At 43.1% G+C, this 16,039-nt stretch overlaps 4 protein-coding genes across 4 annotated transcripts; 2 read left to right on the plus strand and 2 right to left on the minus strand.

Annotated features, from left to right (window-relative positions):
* Positions 1-4,444: 4,444 nt before the first annotated feature.
* LOC100011522 (histone H2B type 2-E) lies at positions 4,445-5,511 on the minus strand. The gene has a single exon (XM_056814286.1). The coding sequence runs from the start codon at positions 5,445-5,447 to the stop codon at positions 5,067-5,069; it is 381 nt and encodes a 126-aa protein (XP_056670264.1). The 5' UTR covers positions 5,448-5,511; the 3' UTR covers positions 4,445-5,066.
* A 228-nt stretch (positions 5,512-5,739) lies between these two features.
* On the plus strand, positions 5,740-6,738 carry LOC100011560 (histone H2A type 1). The gene has a single exon (XM_001362740.4). The coding sequence runs from the start codon at positions 5,801-5,803 to the stop codon at positions 6,191-6,193; it is 393 nt and encodes a 130-aa protein (XP_001362777.1). The 5' UTR covers positions 5,740-5,800; the 3' UTR covers positions 6,194-6,738.
* A 131-nt stretch (positions 6,739-6,869) lies between these two features.
* On the minus strand, positions 6,870-7,741 carry LOC100011471 (histone H1.4-like). The gene has a single exon (XM_001362568.4). It carries the CDS (start codon positions 7,628-7,630, stop codon positions 6,971-6,973), a length of 660 nt encoding a protein of 219 aa, XP_001362605.1. The 5' UTR covers positions 7,631-7,741; the 3' UTR covers positions 6,870-6,970.
* Positions 7,742-11,007: 3,266 nt separating this feature from the next.
* LOC100011600 (histone H4) lies at positions 11,008-15,837 on the plus strand. Its single transcript, XM_001362826.3, has 3 exons — positions 11,008-11,566; positions 13,441-13,540; positions 14,575-15,837. The coding sequence occupies exon 1, from the start codon at positions 11,052-11,054 to the stop codon at positions 11,361-11,363; it is 312 nt and encodes a 103-aa protein (XP_001362863.1). The 5' UTR covers positions 11,008-11,051; the 3' UTR covers positions 11,364-11,566; positions 13,441-13,540; positions 14,575-15,837.
* Positions 15,838-16,039: the final 202 nt, after the last annotated feature.

Here is a 16,039-nt window from a genome sequence, read left to right on the forward strand (position 1 = left end):
GCCCTAATAAATGGTCGAGCTTTGTATATATACCATGTACTGCTGAGAAGAAGGTATATTCCTTTTTATTCCTTTTCAGATTTCTCCAGATATCTATTAATTCTAATTTTCTAGAATTTCCTTTACTTCCTTTACTTCTTATTTATTTTTCAGTTTGATTTATCTAGTTCTGAAAAGGGAAGGTTGAGATCCCCCACTAATATGGTCTTAGTAAGTATTTCCTCCTTCAGCTCCTTCAATTTTTCCTTTAGAAATCTAGATGTTATACTATTTGGTCCATGAATGTTTAGTAATGATATTACTTCATTGTTTATTGTACCTTTTAGCAAAATGTTATTTCCTTCTTTATCTCTTATTAATCAGATCAATTTCTACTTTGGCTTTGTATCATGATTGCTACTCCTGGTCTGTTTGTTTTTTTGTTTTTTAGTTTAGATGATGTGGCGCAATACTATATCAACTGATGGGATATGGTATTGCAATCAGGGCTCATCAATCAGGGCTTTACTTATCTGCAAAACCTCTAATTCCTAAAACCATGATTCTACTAAAACTCTTCTCTTAAGGCTTAAGTGGAGACACTGATCTCTAACGTGCTAAATTTAATGGCTATTATTCATTTGACATTTATGTAACTTTTGGCAGTGATCAACACCTCTTCTTGACCCTGGGTGCCCCCCCCCCCCATTGTGGCTAATTCCCAATAGGGTAGTGTTTACTTGTGCTTCAAGGAACCATGAAACATCTTAGGTTCTATGCTCATACCTAGGGATATAATGAAAAGCTTAAGACTCTGTCTCTGTCTCTGTCTCTCTCTTTCTTTCCCTCTCCCTCTCCTCTCTCTTCCCTCTCTCTCAGGAGGCCCTGGGTTCAAATTTGACTTCAGACAAGTTCTAGCTAGGTGACCCTGGGCAAGCCACTTAACTCCCATTTCTTAGTCCTTAAGACAGAAGATAAGGATTTAAAAATATATATATATATATATATATATATATATATATATATATATATATATATATATATATATATATATATATATATATATATATATTTAAATATGTGGAGAGAATGGGGGCAGGTTATATTCTCAGGGGCACTGTGAAGTCCTAAAGCTGGAATGAGAAATGATCTGAGGAGGTGTGATTTTCAGATTTGAAATTTATTTTCCAGAATGATGATTTTTCTGGAGATCGTGATTTCCAGAAGAGCAGGTGGATGGGAAATGATGAGGTGAATTCCCTGGGTGTTATCCAAAAAAGGATGATCTGAGATGAGCTTCCAGTTGCCTACATTCCACCCCAAAACTTACACCTTACCCAATCAGAAAGATGGCCAGGACTGTGATAGTGAAATCACCTTTAAAGACTGGTATATATTAATTTAAGGTCACCGAGGAATTCATTTATGAAATTCCTAAATGAAACACCCAAGTCAGTATGGAGTTTCATGGTGGTTTAATTACAACAGGAGTGAGAAAGAAGGAGAGGGAGAGAAGGAAAGAAAGGGAAAGGGAAAAAGGTTAACTCAACCTTCTGGCTGAGCCAGAGGGAGCTTAGGCCCGGAAGGCCAAGGTAGAGAAGGAAATCAGTCCTTCACTCACGTGACCGATCTGAAAGAAAGCTGCCTGCAGGTCTCCATGCTTGAACTCCTAGAACGAACTGGCACCTATCCCTGTCCACAGGAAGTGAGCAAACTCCAGAGGCTGTTCTCTATCTCACTTCCTGCGCCTCACACGTACCAAGGGTGGCTCAAGCTTGGCTTGGGACAGCCCAGGTGGGCAGTTAGTTATTTCTGATTTGCCATTGACTAGCACATGCCCGTGTAGTATGGGTGTGCACAATTTTGGGTGCTAGACCAAGCAAGATAGAGATTTAAAAATCACAGGACCCAGGATTAAAGAGATGTTAAAGGAGGTGTGAGTGTCAGATTTGATGTCACCTTAAAGAATGATGAGTTTCTGGGATTGTGAAATGCAGCACAGTAGCAGAGTGAGAAATGAAACCCCAGTAAGAATGTCCCTACAGCAATTTGGAACTATGCCCAAAGGGTGCTAAAAGAATATCTACCCTTTGACCCAGCCATAGCACTGCTGGGTCTGTACCCCAAAGAGATAATGGACACAAAGACTTGTACAAAAATATTCATAGCTGCGCTCTTTGTGGTGGCCCAAAACTGGAAAACGAGGGGATGCCCATCAATTGGGGAATGGCTGAACAAACTGTGGTATATGTTGGTGATGGAATACTATTGTGCTAAAAGGAATAATAAAGTGGAGAAGTTCCATGGAGACTGGAACAACCTCCAGGAAGTGATGCAGAGCGAGAGGAGCAGAACCAGGAGAACATTGTACACAGAGACTAATACACTGTGGTATAATCGAACGTAATGGACTTCTCCATTAGTGGCGGTGTAATGTCCCTGAACAATTTGCAGGGATCTAGGAGAAAAAAAACACTATTCATAAGCAAAGGATAAACTATGGGAGTGGAAACACCGAGGAAAAGCAACTGCCTGAATACAGAGGTTGAGGGGACATGACAGAGGAGAGACTCTAAATGAACACTCTAATGCAAATACTATCAACAAAGCAATGGGTTCAAATCAAGAAAACATCTAATGCCCAGTGGACTTACGCGTCGGCTATGGGGGGTGGGGGGGGAGGAAAAGAAAATGATCTATGTCTTTAACGAATAATGCTTGGAAATGATCAAATAAAATATATTTAAAATTAAAAAAAAAAAAAAAGAATGTCCCTACATTAAACTTTTATATCTCTAGCTCCTTTAAGCATTTAGATGCTATAACATTCCATGGATTTTATTTTGTTCTGTCTCTTTTTGTCTCTGTCTTTCAAGGATTGTCATTTGTTCCCCTAATGGAATCTGCTCCACAATGAACAATTTTAAATGAAAAGAATCTTTCTGTCCTAACCTTATAGTGCCTAAATATGTATATCTCATTCCTCATTTTATTACCTTTTTGCAAGGAGGTGGGCAGCATTTTTTTTTTCATTTCAGTCTTATAGATAAGAAGTTTATTATTGCAGTGACCAGTTCTTTTAAAGTTGTTTCACTTTATAATGTTCCTTGTCATTCTTTTTTATTTTTATTTGATCAATTTCAAATATTATTCCTTGGACACAAAAATCATATTCTATTCCTCCCTCCTCTCCCCCCACCCCCCTCCATAGCCAACTTGAAATTCACACGTGTCCTTGATCAGAATCCATTTCCATGTTGTTGGTGTTTGCATTAGGATGTTCATTTAGAGTCTACATCCCCAATCATATCCACATCGACTCATGTGATCAAGCAGTTGTTTTTCTTCTGAGTTTCTACTCCCATGTTGTTTCCTTTGAATGTGGATAGTGTTCAGGATCACTGCATTGCCGATAATGGAGAAGTCCATTACATTCAATTGTACCACAGTGTACAATGTACAATTGTACCTCTGTGTACAATGTTCTCCTGGTTCTGCTCCTTTCGCTCTGCATCACTTCTTGGAGGTTGTTCCAGTTCCCATGGAATTCCTCCACCATATTGTGCACCTTTGTGCACAATAGTATTCCATAACCAACATATACCACAATTTGTTCAGTCATTCCCCAATTGAAGGGCATTCCCTCATTTTCCAATTTTTTACAACCACAAAGAGCGAAGCTATGAATATTCTTGTACATGTATTTTTCTTTATCTCTTTGGTGTTCCTGTCATTCTTAAATAAATTCTTCTTCCAGTTCCGCTCACTTCACTCTGTATCAAATTCATAGATGTCTTCTCTGCCCATGTTTATTTGAAACTCTTTTCTTATAACACCATTCCATCCATATATATATATATATATATATATATATATATATATTTTTTTTTTTTTGGTCACTACAGAAAGAACTCCAATAAATATTTTGGTACCTAAGGGTCCTCTACAAAGCTCATTAAGTGATCTTGAGGGTAGAGGCTTAACATTGGCATAGTGGGATGAAAGGGTTTATATAGTCTAGTGACTTTTAGGGAATAGATGCAGAAGGTGTGTGTGTGTGGGGGGGGGTGTGAAGAGGGGAAATCTAGCAGTTGGGAAAAGATTCAGTAGCAGAAGTGGTGATGGTGGTGGGGATAATTTCACAGCTAGGCCAATAGTACTTCAATATACCTATTCTCCCAACATTTCTCATTTTCCTCTTATGCCATCTCTGCGATTTGATGGATACGGACAATGGAACAACACGTTTTGCTTTGAGTTTACATTTCTCTGGCATTTTGGGAAAAAAAACCGTGGTTGTTATATTGGATTTTCTACATTGCAAACTGCATGTTCATGTCCTTGGACCATTTTTATATTGAGGAATGGCCTTATTAATGAAAATCAGGGAATATTAGGTTCCCTTGACAAAGAAAAAACTTCCCTGAGGTAACCACTTTACCTTCTAAAGTTATGACGTCTGGCATTAGGTCTTATATACTTTTAATTTTACATGATCAAAGCAGTCCATGTTACCTTTTGTGATCCTCCCTATCCCATATTTCAAGAAAGCAATGTTTTTGGAGTTTTTGGAGTTTTACTTTCCTATGCGCCCATGAGATGCTGGATACTATGCCTTGTTTTGCATCCCTCCAGTTTTTCCAGCATTTTCCCGCGCAAACTCTTTAGCTTTTCTTTTGAATTACCACAAAGGAGCGATAGCAGGTCCTATTGTGCCGTTTATGCAACTTTCTGCCCGTGTTGGCCTGGGGTATTAAGGCCCGTTTAGTACTCTCCAGTCAAACCCGAAAACGGTGCAAATAAAGTACAACTACACTGGATGAAGATCAAGACTGGCGAGAACTGGGGGGAAGAAGAGGTGAGGTAAGGCATTATGTCAAGGCGACAAACATATTTCTCATCTTCCTTACAGCCCCTTACACAAGAAATAAGCAAGATTTACACATTACTTAATAGAAGGCTTACCAGAGGACACGCTGGACAAAGCCACACGACCCCACAAGGTTAGAGCTCTTTTCTTTGAAAGTGTGGGTGGCTCTTAAAAGAGCCCTTGGGTCAATTTTTTTAGAGGATTTTGCTGTCCAAGCCTACTTGGAGCTGGTGTACTTGGTAACAGCCTTGGTACCTTCGGAAACGGCGTGCTTGGCCAATTCCCCGGGCAGCAGCAGGCGCACGGCCGTCTGGATCTCCCGGGAAGTGATGGTGGAGCGCTTGTTGTAGTGCGCCAGGCGGGAAGCCTCGCCGGCGATGCGCTCGAAGATGTCGTTGACGAAAGAATTCATGATGCCCATAGCCTTGGACGAGATGCCCGTGTCCGGGTGGACCTGCTTCAGCACCTTGTACACGTAGATAGAGTAGCTCTCCTTGCGACTACGCTTGCGCTTCTTGCCATCTTTCTTTTGCGCTTTGGTCACCGCCTTCTTAGAACCCTTTTTCGGGGCAGGAGCAGACTTGGCGGGTTCCGGCATGTCGAGGAATAGAGCGAAGCAAAAGCTCAGAGAAACTCAAACGCGGATGTTTGCTCTCACTCAGTCGGTGCTACTTGTAGTGCGCGTATTCAAATGAGAGATTGGAAATCCCTAACGCCGGATTGGATGAAGCATGTTCAAAGCCGTTTCCGTATTGGGAGGAGCATATGCAAAGGACCAGATGACCGTCCAAGTTTTCAATTGGCTGGATAAGCAAGAGCGGCTCTGGACCAATGGGAGAGCTCCGTTTAGCCTCCCGCTTGATAGTATAATAGGTCCTGCGTCCTGCGAAAAGGGGGAAAAAGCGGCGTGTTTTTCTAAGTTTCTACCAAGAACTGCTTTTTCTGTTCGATATGTCTGGACGCGGAAAGCAGGGAGGCAAAGCCCGCGCCAAGGCCAAGTCTCGTTCTTCTCGGGCAGGTCTGCAGTTTCCGGTGGGTCGGGTGCACCGTTTGCTCCGTAAAGGCAACTACTCGGAGCGAGTCGGCGCGGGAGCGCCAGTCTACCTAGCAGCGGTGCTGGAGTACTTGACTGCTGAGATTCTGGAATTGGCCGGCAACGCGGCCCGTGACAACAAGAAGACGCGTATCATTCCCCGCCACCTACAGCTGGCCATCCGCAACGACGAAGAGCTGAACAAGTTACTGGGCAAGGTCACCATTGCGCAGGGTGGCGTTCTGCCCAACATTCAGGCTGTGCTGTTGCCCAAGAAGACCGAGAGTCACCACAAAACCAAGGGCAAGTAAAGGGGTTTCATGAAGGTTAGCCCCAGAAACCAAAGGCTCTTTTCAGAGCCACCCATTTTTTTCAAAGAAAAAGCCGTTACACGCCCCGGTCCCCAACTTAAAAAAGCTGTCCCGACAGTAGGGGGTTAGGATCAAGCACAAGTATTGGGTTTCCAAGTGCAGCCCAGTCTGTTAGCCCTAGTCTTTGGCAATACGAGGATTTCTGGAAGGCAACCCAACTCACTTGTCCCGGGGTTGCCAGTAAGTGTCAAGCGAAGGGTATATATATGCATGCGCGAAAAGCATTCTTGTGTGCCAGAGGACGTCCCCAGCGTCCCGGGACATTCTTGCGAGTCAACACACCCAACATTTCATGCAAGAAGCGGAAATATTTGCTTTTGGAAGGGGGCGGGGGTTCGAGCCAACATCGGGGAACGTACTAGCAGTATAGGCTTGCAGAAGTGCGGAGAGCTGTTAATGGGCTCCCGAATGTGCAGGCAGCTCAGATCTCGGTCGTTAAGTGTTAGCCGAGGCTGAAGAGCGAATCTCTTCATAGCCAAGCTGGCGGGTCACGGCTTGGGATGTCCCAAGAAGCAAGCCCTCATCCGAGGCGCTTGAATTTTTCCGCTTTTGCGAATACATCCCCACCGCCACGCATTTTGCCCTCCCTCCGCACCAAGAGTGTAGGGAAACTGAGGAGGGAGAAAAGTATTGTATTAAGCTCTTTCTGAGGATTTGGGGTGGCTCTGAAAAGAGCCTTTTGAGGCTTCTAAAAGCGGAGTTCTCCCATAGCACCCTTCATTTTTTCTTTGGCGCTGCCTTCTTAGGCTTGGCCGCCTTAGGCTTAGCCGCCTTGGGCTTAGCCAGCTTAGCCTTAGCAGGGCTCTTGGCCACTTTTTTCGCCTTGGCCGCTTTGGGCTTCTTTGGGCTCTTGGTGGCCTTCTTGGCTCCCACCGCAGCCGGCTTCTTGGCCTTCTTTGGCGTCTTCTTGACACCTTTCTTAGCAGCTGCCGCCCCTGCCGCTTTCTTGGGCTTCTTGGCTGCACCGCTAGCCGGCTTCTTGGCCTTGGCGGCAGCCGCCTTCTTGCCCTTCGCTTTGCCCTCGCCGGCAGAAGCCTTCTTGTTGAGCTTAAAAGAACCGGAAGCCCCGGTGCCTTTGGTCTGCACCAAAGTACCTTTGCTCACCAAGCTCTTGAGCCCCAGCTTGATGCGGCTGTTGTTCTTCTCCACGTCGTAGCCAGCTGCCGCCAGCGCCTTCTTGAGGGCGGCCAGAGACACGCCGCTGCGCTCTTTGGAGGCTTCCACAGCCTTAGTGATCAGCTCAGACACCGGGGGGCCTGCAGCTTTGCGCCGGGCTCCTCCAGCTCCAGCAGGCTTCTTGACCTTCTTCTTGACCGGAGTCTTCTCAGCCGGCGCGGGGGCTGGAGTGGCCGGGGCGGCGGGCGCAGTCTCAGACATCGTTTCGCGCTGCGACTGGGTCGGAAGAAACCTAGGACGAGATAAAAAAATAAAAAATAAAAAAAGGAAAGACAGACCACCACAGTCGCTATATCCCGGGACGCTGGGCCCGTGAGTATATATAGACAAGGGAGCCGCGCTGTGATTGGTTCGCGGTGCAACCCGCCTTCTCAGTCTCTTACAGCCTCTCCACTCTCCTTCATGGTTGTGTTTCTTACCCCTGAAAAAAGGGAAAAAACACAAAAATCCTCGGCACCTAATCGCGCTATTTCTATCCGAACCTGAAGCCAGAAGACTCTGGGTTCGTGTGCTGCCCGGCTTTTCGCTGCAACCTCAAATACTGCGCTCGGAGCCTCTCCCAATCCCCCTAACTATCCACGAAACTCGGGTCAAACGCAGACTACTCCCCGTGTTTCCTTCAAATTTGAAAGCTGTCCTGTTACCCCTCATGGCCTTTCCCCCACGGCATAGTTCTACAGACACTCGACTTCTCACTTATTAAAAAACGAAAAAGATTCTCTTCCCATTGACATCGAAATCGCGTTTCTCAGTGAGGGAAGTAGCACAGGCTCTTAGGCCATTTCGGCATAGGGATTCATGGGAATGAGATGCTGCAAGAAGGATTTTGCATCCAACACAGACAGCTCCCTTCAGGACGTAGGTGGCTTTGGAAGGTCCTTGGACCACGAATACAAAGTTCCACCTCTTGAATTTCAACCCAAGAAAGGCCTAGGTTTTGATGGGGATGGGTCGGTCTCCGGCAGAAAGGGGGTGGGGTGTGTGGAAAAGAGGGAGGGGGACAATGGCAACCATGCAGCTTCCTCACTTCCCCCTTCCAAGCAGTTCAAAAACATCACCGAATCTCTCAGCTGGGAATGCACCACAGGTGACATCTAACCTAAACTGTACCAGAACAGAGATCTACACTGTACAATGTACCCCCAATGAGTGGCCTGCAGCCTTTGCTTTGCTTGAAGGGGGATGCAGGGGGATCACCGCTAGAAGCAGCCCTTTTGCACTTAAGGATAGCTCCAAATGGTTAAGAAACATTTCCCCAGCCACAAAAGCCACCGTCAGCCTCTCTGCATCTGAACAAACCTAATTACTCCTCCAAACCACCCTCTGAGTTCAAAGCTATCCTGTGCTACCAGACCTTCCCCTTCTCAGTACCATTTCACTAAATGCCTCCCTGTCCCTTCTTCTCTAGCACCTCACCCACCACATATGCATTCATACAACCTTCAAGCTAAACAACTTCTGTTTCTTCCAAAGACCTCTAGGCCCAGGCCCCTCTCTCCTCTTGAAGATGTCAAGCTTGTCACTGAACTTTCTAAAATTGGTCTCCCAGAACCAGACACAGCACTCCAGAAGTGGTCTCCAGTGGACTCTAGTCTTCATTGCGCACATTAGATCTAAACTTTTCTGGCTTCCTTATCTCACAACTGAATCCTCTTCACTTAAATCCCCAGGTTCTTTTCACAGGAGCTATTGTCCTGACAAAGCCTCTTTTTGAACCCAAGGGCAGGAGAGTTGTCAATTTCCCCTATTGAATAGCACCTTATTCGATTCACAGTGATGCTCTCCCCTGTCCAGGGCTGTTTGTCAACTAGCTTTCCCTCATGTGAAAAACCTTTCCTTTCCTGCATCTGTACCCCAGGCCTCTGTCTTGAATCTTCTTTTTGAATAGTTCTAAAAAATAAGCCCCCCCCCCTCTTTTTTTTGGAGTCCCATACTTTCCTTTAGATCAGTACTCCTGACACTATGATTAGAATCAGGCCACACTTTTGAATTAAATTGCCATTTTCTACTCTTATTTCCATCTTCTGTCTTTTTTTTAAATAATCTAAAGTCATCACTAAGTTCCCTATGCATGCCCACTGGTCTTTTCTGACAACTCTCTCTTTTCTTCCTCATTAGAAGTAGGCTTCTCTTCATCTTTAGGTGTTTCAGTCTTGGGAGCCTCTCATTCATTTCTCCTAGGCTCATTTCTGCTCTAATGGAACTTTAGGTCAACAGGTCCTCTCCATCCTTTCTTTGAAGCCTTTGCAATCTTCTCTCTCAAAATCCAAGGTGGTGGCTGGCTTTCTTCTTCTTTTCTATACTACCACCAATTGTTAAGGTCCCAATTATCTCCACCTAAATGTGCATCATTCCTTTCCCCAAACCCTAGAGCAAACAGTTCCTTCTTCTTGGATCCAGAGCAGCAGTTGCTCTTGTTGCTTCTACCACCTTTCGAAGTGTGAGATAGCTATTAAAGGAAGGCAAGAAATTTTTAGCTACTCTGACCCTATAAACACACACACACACACACACACACACACACACACGCACTCGTGATCTTTCCACAAGAGGAATGATGGAATTGACGGAGAGAGAGAGTAATTAGGCCATTTTAAATCACCCAGAAAATGTGAGGAGTGTAACATGTAGTCAGCTGAGAAAAGTCAATTAAACCACAAAGTGGTTGTGGTGGGCCTGTTGCAGAAGATGTGGAGTAGGCTAACTACACTAAGCTCGACAACTGATTGTGTGTGTACGTGTGTGCCTGTGTGCAAGTGTTGGTCAAGGGATGTGACTGGCATTGCCCTGGACGTTGGAATTTGTAGAGCAGCTCCAGATAGACTTGACAGGGAGAAAGGAAGGAGAGATCAGAGGTAAACAGAAGGCTCAAAGGGCTGCTCTCCTCCATGTCTGAATTTCTTCCCTTCCCCCCATTGCAATTCCGCCTCCATCTTTCAAAAGGAAAGTAATGGCTGGACGGAAGTGGACGTAAAAGGGAACTGGAGAGAACTAGGGAGGGAGGAAGGGGTTGTTGGCAACCCCGCCCTTGAGAGACCTGTTTGAACCCATCGACCAAAGTTTTCCTTTGTTTTGTTTTGTTTTGTTTTTTTGTAGTCATATTCGTTTGCACGTTCGATTCCTAGGTGTTGGGATTGAATGATAAAAATAGGCTAAGGAAAGGCAGGACTTTTATTCAACAACTTCCTCACAGAAAAAAAAAAATCTTTGCCAAAAAACAAACAACAAAACCCAAACCAAAAAACGCAGTCGTAGACTCCCACCACAGCTTTCAAGGAGGACAACTCGAAGAGTGCAAACAGACGAAACGCTAGCAAAGGGATTGCTATCACTACAGAACTGAATTGAATTGAAGGCACGGATCTCCTGAAAGCAAATAGGTAAAATAACACTCGGGAAAGATTCCGGTGAGGCTCCCCTTTCCCTCCTCTCCAGAAGGAGGAAGCTGCAGACCACGCCCACAGGGTGGACCTTACTGCTTATTTTCCTGGGGCTGTCTCCCACCTCCCGTCTGCCCCGCCTCTTTCCTGTTCTCAAAGAGGTCCGCCGGCGGAATGGGTCGCTGTCTATATATACCGTGGCCGTCGGCTGTTGGGTACCGTTCGTTGTTACCGCTTTCACAATGTCTGGCCGTGGTAAGGGAGGTAAGGGTCTTGGCAAGGGAGGTGCTAAGCGGCACCGGAAGGTGTTGCGGGATAACATCCAGGGCATCACCAAGCCAGCCATCCGGCGCCTGGCTCGGCGTGGTGGCGTTAAGCGTATCTCTGGGCTTATTTACGAAGAGACCCGCGGTGTTCTCAAAGTGTTCCTGGAGAACGTGATCCGAGATGCTGTCACCTACACGGAGCACGCTAAGAGGAAGACCGTCACTGCCATGGACGTTGTATACGCTCTTAAGCGCCAAGGCCGAACTCTGTACGGCTTTGGGGGTTAATCCGCTAACTTGGAGCCTGTGATTGCCGTGCCTTCTGCACCCACAAAAGGCCCTTTTTAGGGCCGCCCACCTTGTCACTTAAAAGGAGTTGTGTGCATAGTGTCTCCTGGGGGTCGTTTTAAGTGTTCCAGTGCAGCTTTGCTCATTGAGGCTGGAGGATCTGCGGGTTTTATTTATGTACTTTTTTGAGGAATTCTGCTGGGGTATTTATGTTTTTTTATTTCCCCCAGTTCCACCTCTGTACCTTGCTTCCGTTCTCTAAAAAACGTGCAGGTTGTAGAAGCAATTCTGTTAAGATGGGGTGGGGTGGGGCGGGGCGGGGCGGGGCGGGGCAGGGCAGTTGTACACAAAACCCTAACCCTCATCGCTAAGTAACTGAATTGGGTTTTAGTCCCAGGAGGCCGGACTGTGCTAGCACGTCGCCTGTTCTCCACCTGATTGGATAACATTTTGTGAAGAGCCCACTCCGCAAGTTGGCGTCCGCTAGTTATGATGGGAAAAGGACGTAGCTCTACTAGACATGCGCCAAGCAAGGTGTAGGGGAACATAAAACCCTGTATTTAGAATCGGGCTACTTGCGTCCTGCCTCTGCTGCTTTTCTCCTGTTGACCTTAGGGAAAGTCAAGCCACTTCTTTGTACATCTCGTCACATTTAGGTGACTTTTACTAGGGTTTCCCTTCCCTACGTAAACCTTAATTTCACAATTAGGTATCACTTATACTCAGAAGGAAAGGACGCATGTGATTCAGTAAGAGACAGAACCAGCCTCACTGGGCACAGGCCGTCCCCAGCCCAGTTTGCCATTTCCTTAAAGGGCATCCCTCTTACTGCTCTGTTTAAAGGTGGCTTAAAAGAAGGGTTCAATCTCTCTCTCTCTCTCTCTCTCTCTCTCTCTCTCTCTCTCTCTCTCTCTCTCTCTCTCTCTCTCTCTCTCTCTCTATATATATATATATATATATATATATATATATATATATATATATAAAATCAACTGAAGGGAAGGGGGAACCAGGGAATAACTTCTAACCCACCCCAGATGTTAAAATCCTAAACTTTTCTATAATTATTCTAAACTAAATTTAAAGGTAAGGAAGAATTCCTAGAGGTAAGGACAAAGGGCCCAGAGAAATCTCACAACCAGGAGTCCTTGGGGTCAAGCAGAAATCCCAGTGACAGCTCTGTGGGTCCACACAGGATTAATGTGAGGTAATCACTCACTCAACCATTCCTTCAAGATGGTGCAATTTCCTGGCAGCTTCAAAGTCTTTTCCTTCAGAGAGAGCCAACTCCACTTCTCTGTCTTTTTCCAGACTACAGTCAGTCCCAACTGCCTCTCAGCTTCTCAGTCCTCTGGGAATGTTGACCGAGTCCTTGCCCTGTGGGATCCCCTGCTTCTTGCTTTTTGCAAAGCTAATCCTTTATAACATCTCTCAGATGCACTCTCCTCTTTCTCTTTTTCTTATCATTCCTCACTTATGTCCTCAGATAGCTCCCCCTGGCTTTGTCTAATGTTTGAAATTATTTTCTGGAATAATATGTAGTTTGTCAAGCTCTAGTAAGGGTGCAAGGAGGTTAGAAAGATAGGAATTTTAATAGAGGTCTTTAAAATGTCAGGATTTTATATTTCATCCTGAGGATACGAACCAATAATTTTTTTTTTTTAATATTGGGGTCAGGTGAGGGGAGTAGGAATATGTGAGTGAAGTGGTCAGATTCCCTTCAGGAAGGTCAAATTTAACAATTCAGTGAAACCTTGACTGGCCTGGGGACAGGCTAGTCAAGGATACCAACCAGAAGATATAACTGCTTGACCTAATGTTGTTAGGCCACGATCAACGGGAAATTGCCCAGAGATTATCACAGGCAATGTTATCTTGCCCCCAATAAATGCTAGTCATAGAGATAGGTGTAGATTGCCGAGAAGGTAGAGAAGACAGTCTGATTGAGTTTCCCCCTTGTGCTATTTCCTTGCTTGCACAGAAATAAGTACTACAAAAGACCAATGCAATTAGGATTTGTCATACTCTCTTAAATTATACTTTCTTATTCTGAGAAGGTTTGTGTTTCACTACCTAGGGAATCACTGAAAGGGGCATTGTGTGACTTGTGACTTATGGAATGTGTGAAACATGTCTACAAAGCTGTCCTGGAAACAAAATGGAAAAATTCCTTCCAGGTATTCTTAACAGATATCACAATGTGTTGACTTATGGATCCATTTTTTTAAAAATGCTAATTAATTTCTTTAATAGAACTTATTCCTAGGTATTTCAGCCTCACCCTTCCCTCTAAGATATCTTGACAAAAAGATATGTATATATAAATTGTGTTTCTATTTTTCAGGTCATTATCTGGGGGTGGACATTCACAAGACATTCTTCAAATAATATTCCATAGCTATGTTCTCTTAGTTCTACTTGTGTTGCTCTTATTTCACATGAATCTTTCCAAGTTTTAAAGAAATTAACCTGCTCATTCTTTCTTATAGTGCAGTAATATTCCAACACAATCATAGATCACAATTTTCCCAGCCATACCCCAATTGAAATCCCCTCAATTTCTAGTTCTTTGCTACCTCAAAGAGAGCTGCTATAAATATCTTGAAACATGTAGGTTATTTTTCTTTTCCACTGATCTTCTTTGGTATACGTAGTTTTATAACTCTGGCATAATTCCAAATTGCTCTCCACCAGTAGTGATTAGTGAATGTCCCCATTTTTCCACATCCCCTCCAACAATACATTTTGCCCTTTCATCATGTTAGCCAATCTGAGAGGTGTGAGATGATATCTCAAGATCGTTTTGATTTGCACTTCTCTGATTAATAGTGATTTAGGACGTTTTTCATATACCTATATATGAACATTTTTTCATATACCTGTAGATGACTTTCATTTCTTTATTAAAGAAATTTATTTCTTTATTAAAGAAATTTATTTCTTTATTCTATCTGTCCATATCTTTTGCCAATTTATCAATTGAGAGATGATTTTTATTCTCAACAAAATTCTCTATATGTTTTAGATATAAGAAATCTGAGAAATTGCTTATTAAAAATTTCACCCTGATTTTCTGCTTTCCTACTAATCTTGGCTACATTTGTTTTATTTGTATAGAAACTTTTTTATTTAATGTAATCAAAATTACACATTTTATATCTTACAATATTCTCCATCTCTTGTTTACTCATAAATTCCTTTCCTATTGTAGCAAGGGAAGGTAGAAGTTGCAAGAATGATTGACAGGTCTTAAGACTTAGAAGCTTTCAGGAGCTGGTTGGGTCAGAGTTCCAAGGAGCAGTTTCCAACTGACTCTGTCTGGAGTTGAAAGTGAAGAAGGAAGGTGTGTATCTGAGACTCCCTGAACAAGCCACCTATCAATCAACTGGCCTTTAAGGATCAACTGGCTGAGGGTTAGAGGAAAATCTCCAGTCTTCCTGGTGGACAGATGGACTGGAGAAAAGACCTCTACCTTGCTGGAACCATTTGAGGACACCACAACTTAGATTCCTGATACCTGACCAACCATTGACTCTGTGTGTGTGAGATTCTGAATTTACTGTGGGATTTATTCTGGGTAAAAAGTCAGATGCTACCCTTTCCCTTATTCCTTTCCCAATATCTTCCCCGTCTTTGTTAATAAACTCAAGTTATTTAAATGTGATTTTTCCCTTGTGTATAAACCCTTTCCCCTTTCCTAAAATCCCCATAACACTATCCAAAAATCTGATTGGGTGTTGTTCCCTGTTCTTCTAATTAGCTTGATATATCCTTTTATGTTTAAGGTATGTATCAATTTGATCCTATTTTAATGAATGGTATAAGATATTGGTCTATACCTAGTTTCTGCCAAACTACTTTCCTGTTGTCCCAGTAATTTTTACCAAACCATGCATTCTTATCCCCAAAACTTGGATCTATACTTTTGTCAAATACAAGGTAACTCTAATCTTTTATTTCTGTTTGTTTTATATCTGTTCTGTTAGTTTGGTTTTTTTAAATAAAGTTTATATTTATTAGCTAATACCAGACAGTTTTAATAATTATGGATTTAATTTAAAATCCAGTTTTGCTAGACTTTCTTCCTTTACATTTAAAAAATTAATTCCTTTGGTATTCTTGATCTTTTGTTCTTCCAAATGAAATTTGTTTTTATTATTTCTAGCTCTCAATAAAATAGTTTTTTGATAATTTAATTGGGATGAATAAGTAGACTAATTTAGGTGGGAGTGTCATTTTAATTAGATTGGCTCTATCTACTCACTAATAGTATTTACCTGAATATTTAAATTTGACTTTATTTGTGTAAAAAGTGTTTTATAATTATATTCCTGTAATTACCTGGTTTGTTTTGACAAGTATACTCCTGGGTATTTTATTCTGTGTGGTTATTTTAAATGGGATGTCTCTTTTTATCTCCTGAAGAACTTTGTTGATGATATATTAAACAATGCTGATGATTTATTTGGGCTTACTTTATATCCTCCTACTTTGAATTTCCACATATGCTATCATATTATCTGCAAACAGAGATAGTTTTATTATTATTTGCCCATTCTGATTCCCTCAACTTATTTTTCTTCTCTTATTGCTATTGCTAGCATGTCCAATACTATATTAAATTATAGCAATGAAAATGGGCATACTTGTTTAACTCTTGATCTTATTGGGAAGGC

The sequence above is a fragment of the Monodelphis domestica genome, chromosome 2, assembly GCF_027887165.1.
Source record: "Monodelphis domestica isolate mMonDom1 chromosome 2, mMonDom1.pri, whole genome shotgun sequence".
Taxonomy (NCBI): domain Eukaryota; kingdom Metazoa; phylum Chordata; class Mammalia; order Didelphimorphia; family Didelphidae; genus Monodelphis; species Monodelphis domestica.

Bases quoted from the DNA above. Each gene is read 5' to 3' on its own strand.
- LOC100011522 (XM_056814286.1), bottom strand. From the start codon at position 5,447: ATGCCGGAACCCGCCAAGTCTGCTCCTGCCCCGAAAAAGGGTTCTAAG.
- LOC100011560 (XM_001362740.4), top strand. From the start codon at position 5,801: ATGTCTGGACGCGGAAAGCAGGGAGGCAAAGCCCGCGCCAAGGCCAAG.
- LOC100011600 (XM_001362826.3), top strand. From the start codon at position 11,052: ATGTCTGGCCGTGGTAAGGGAGGTAAGGGTCTTGGCAAGGGAGGTGCT.
- LOC100011471 (XM_001362568.4), bottom strand. From the start codon at position 7,630: ATGTCTGAGACTGCGCCCGCCGCCCCGGCCACTCCAGCCCCCGCGCCG.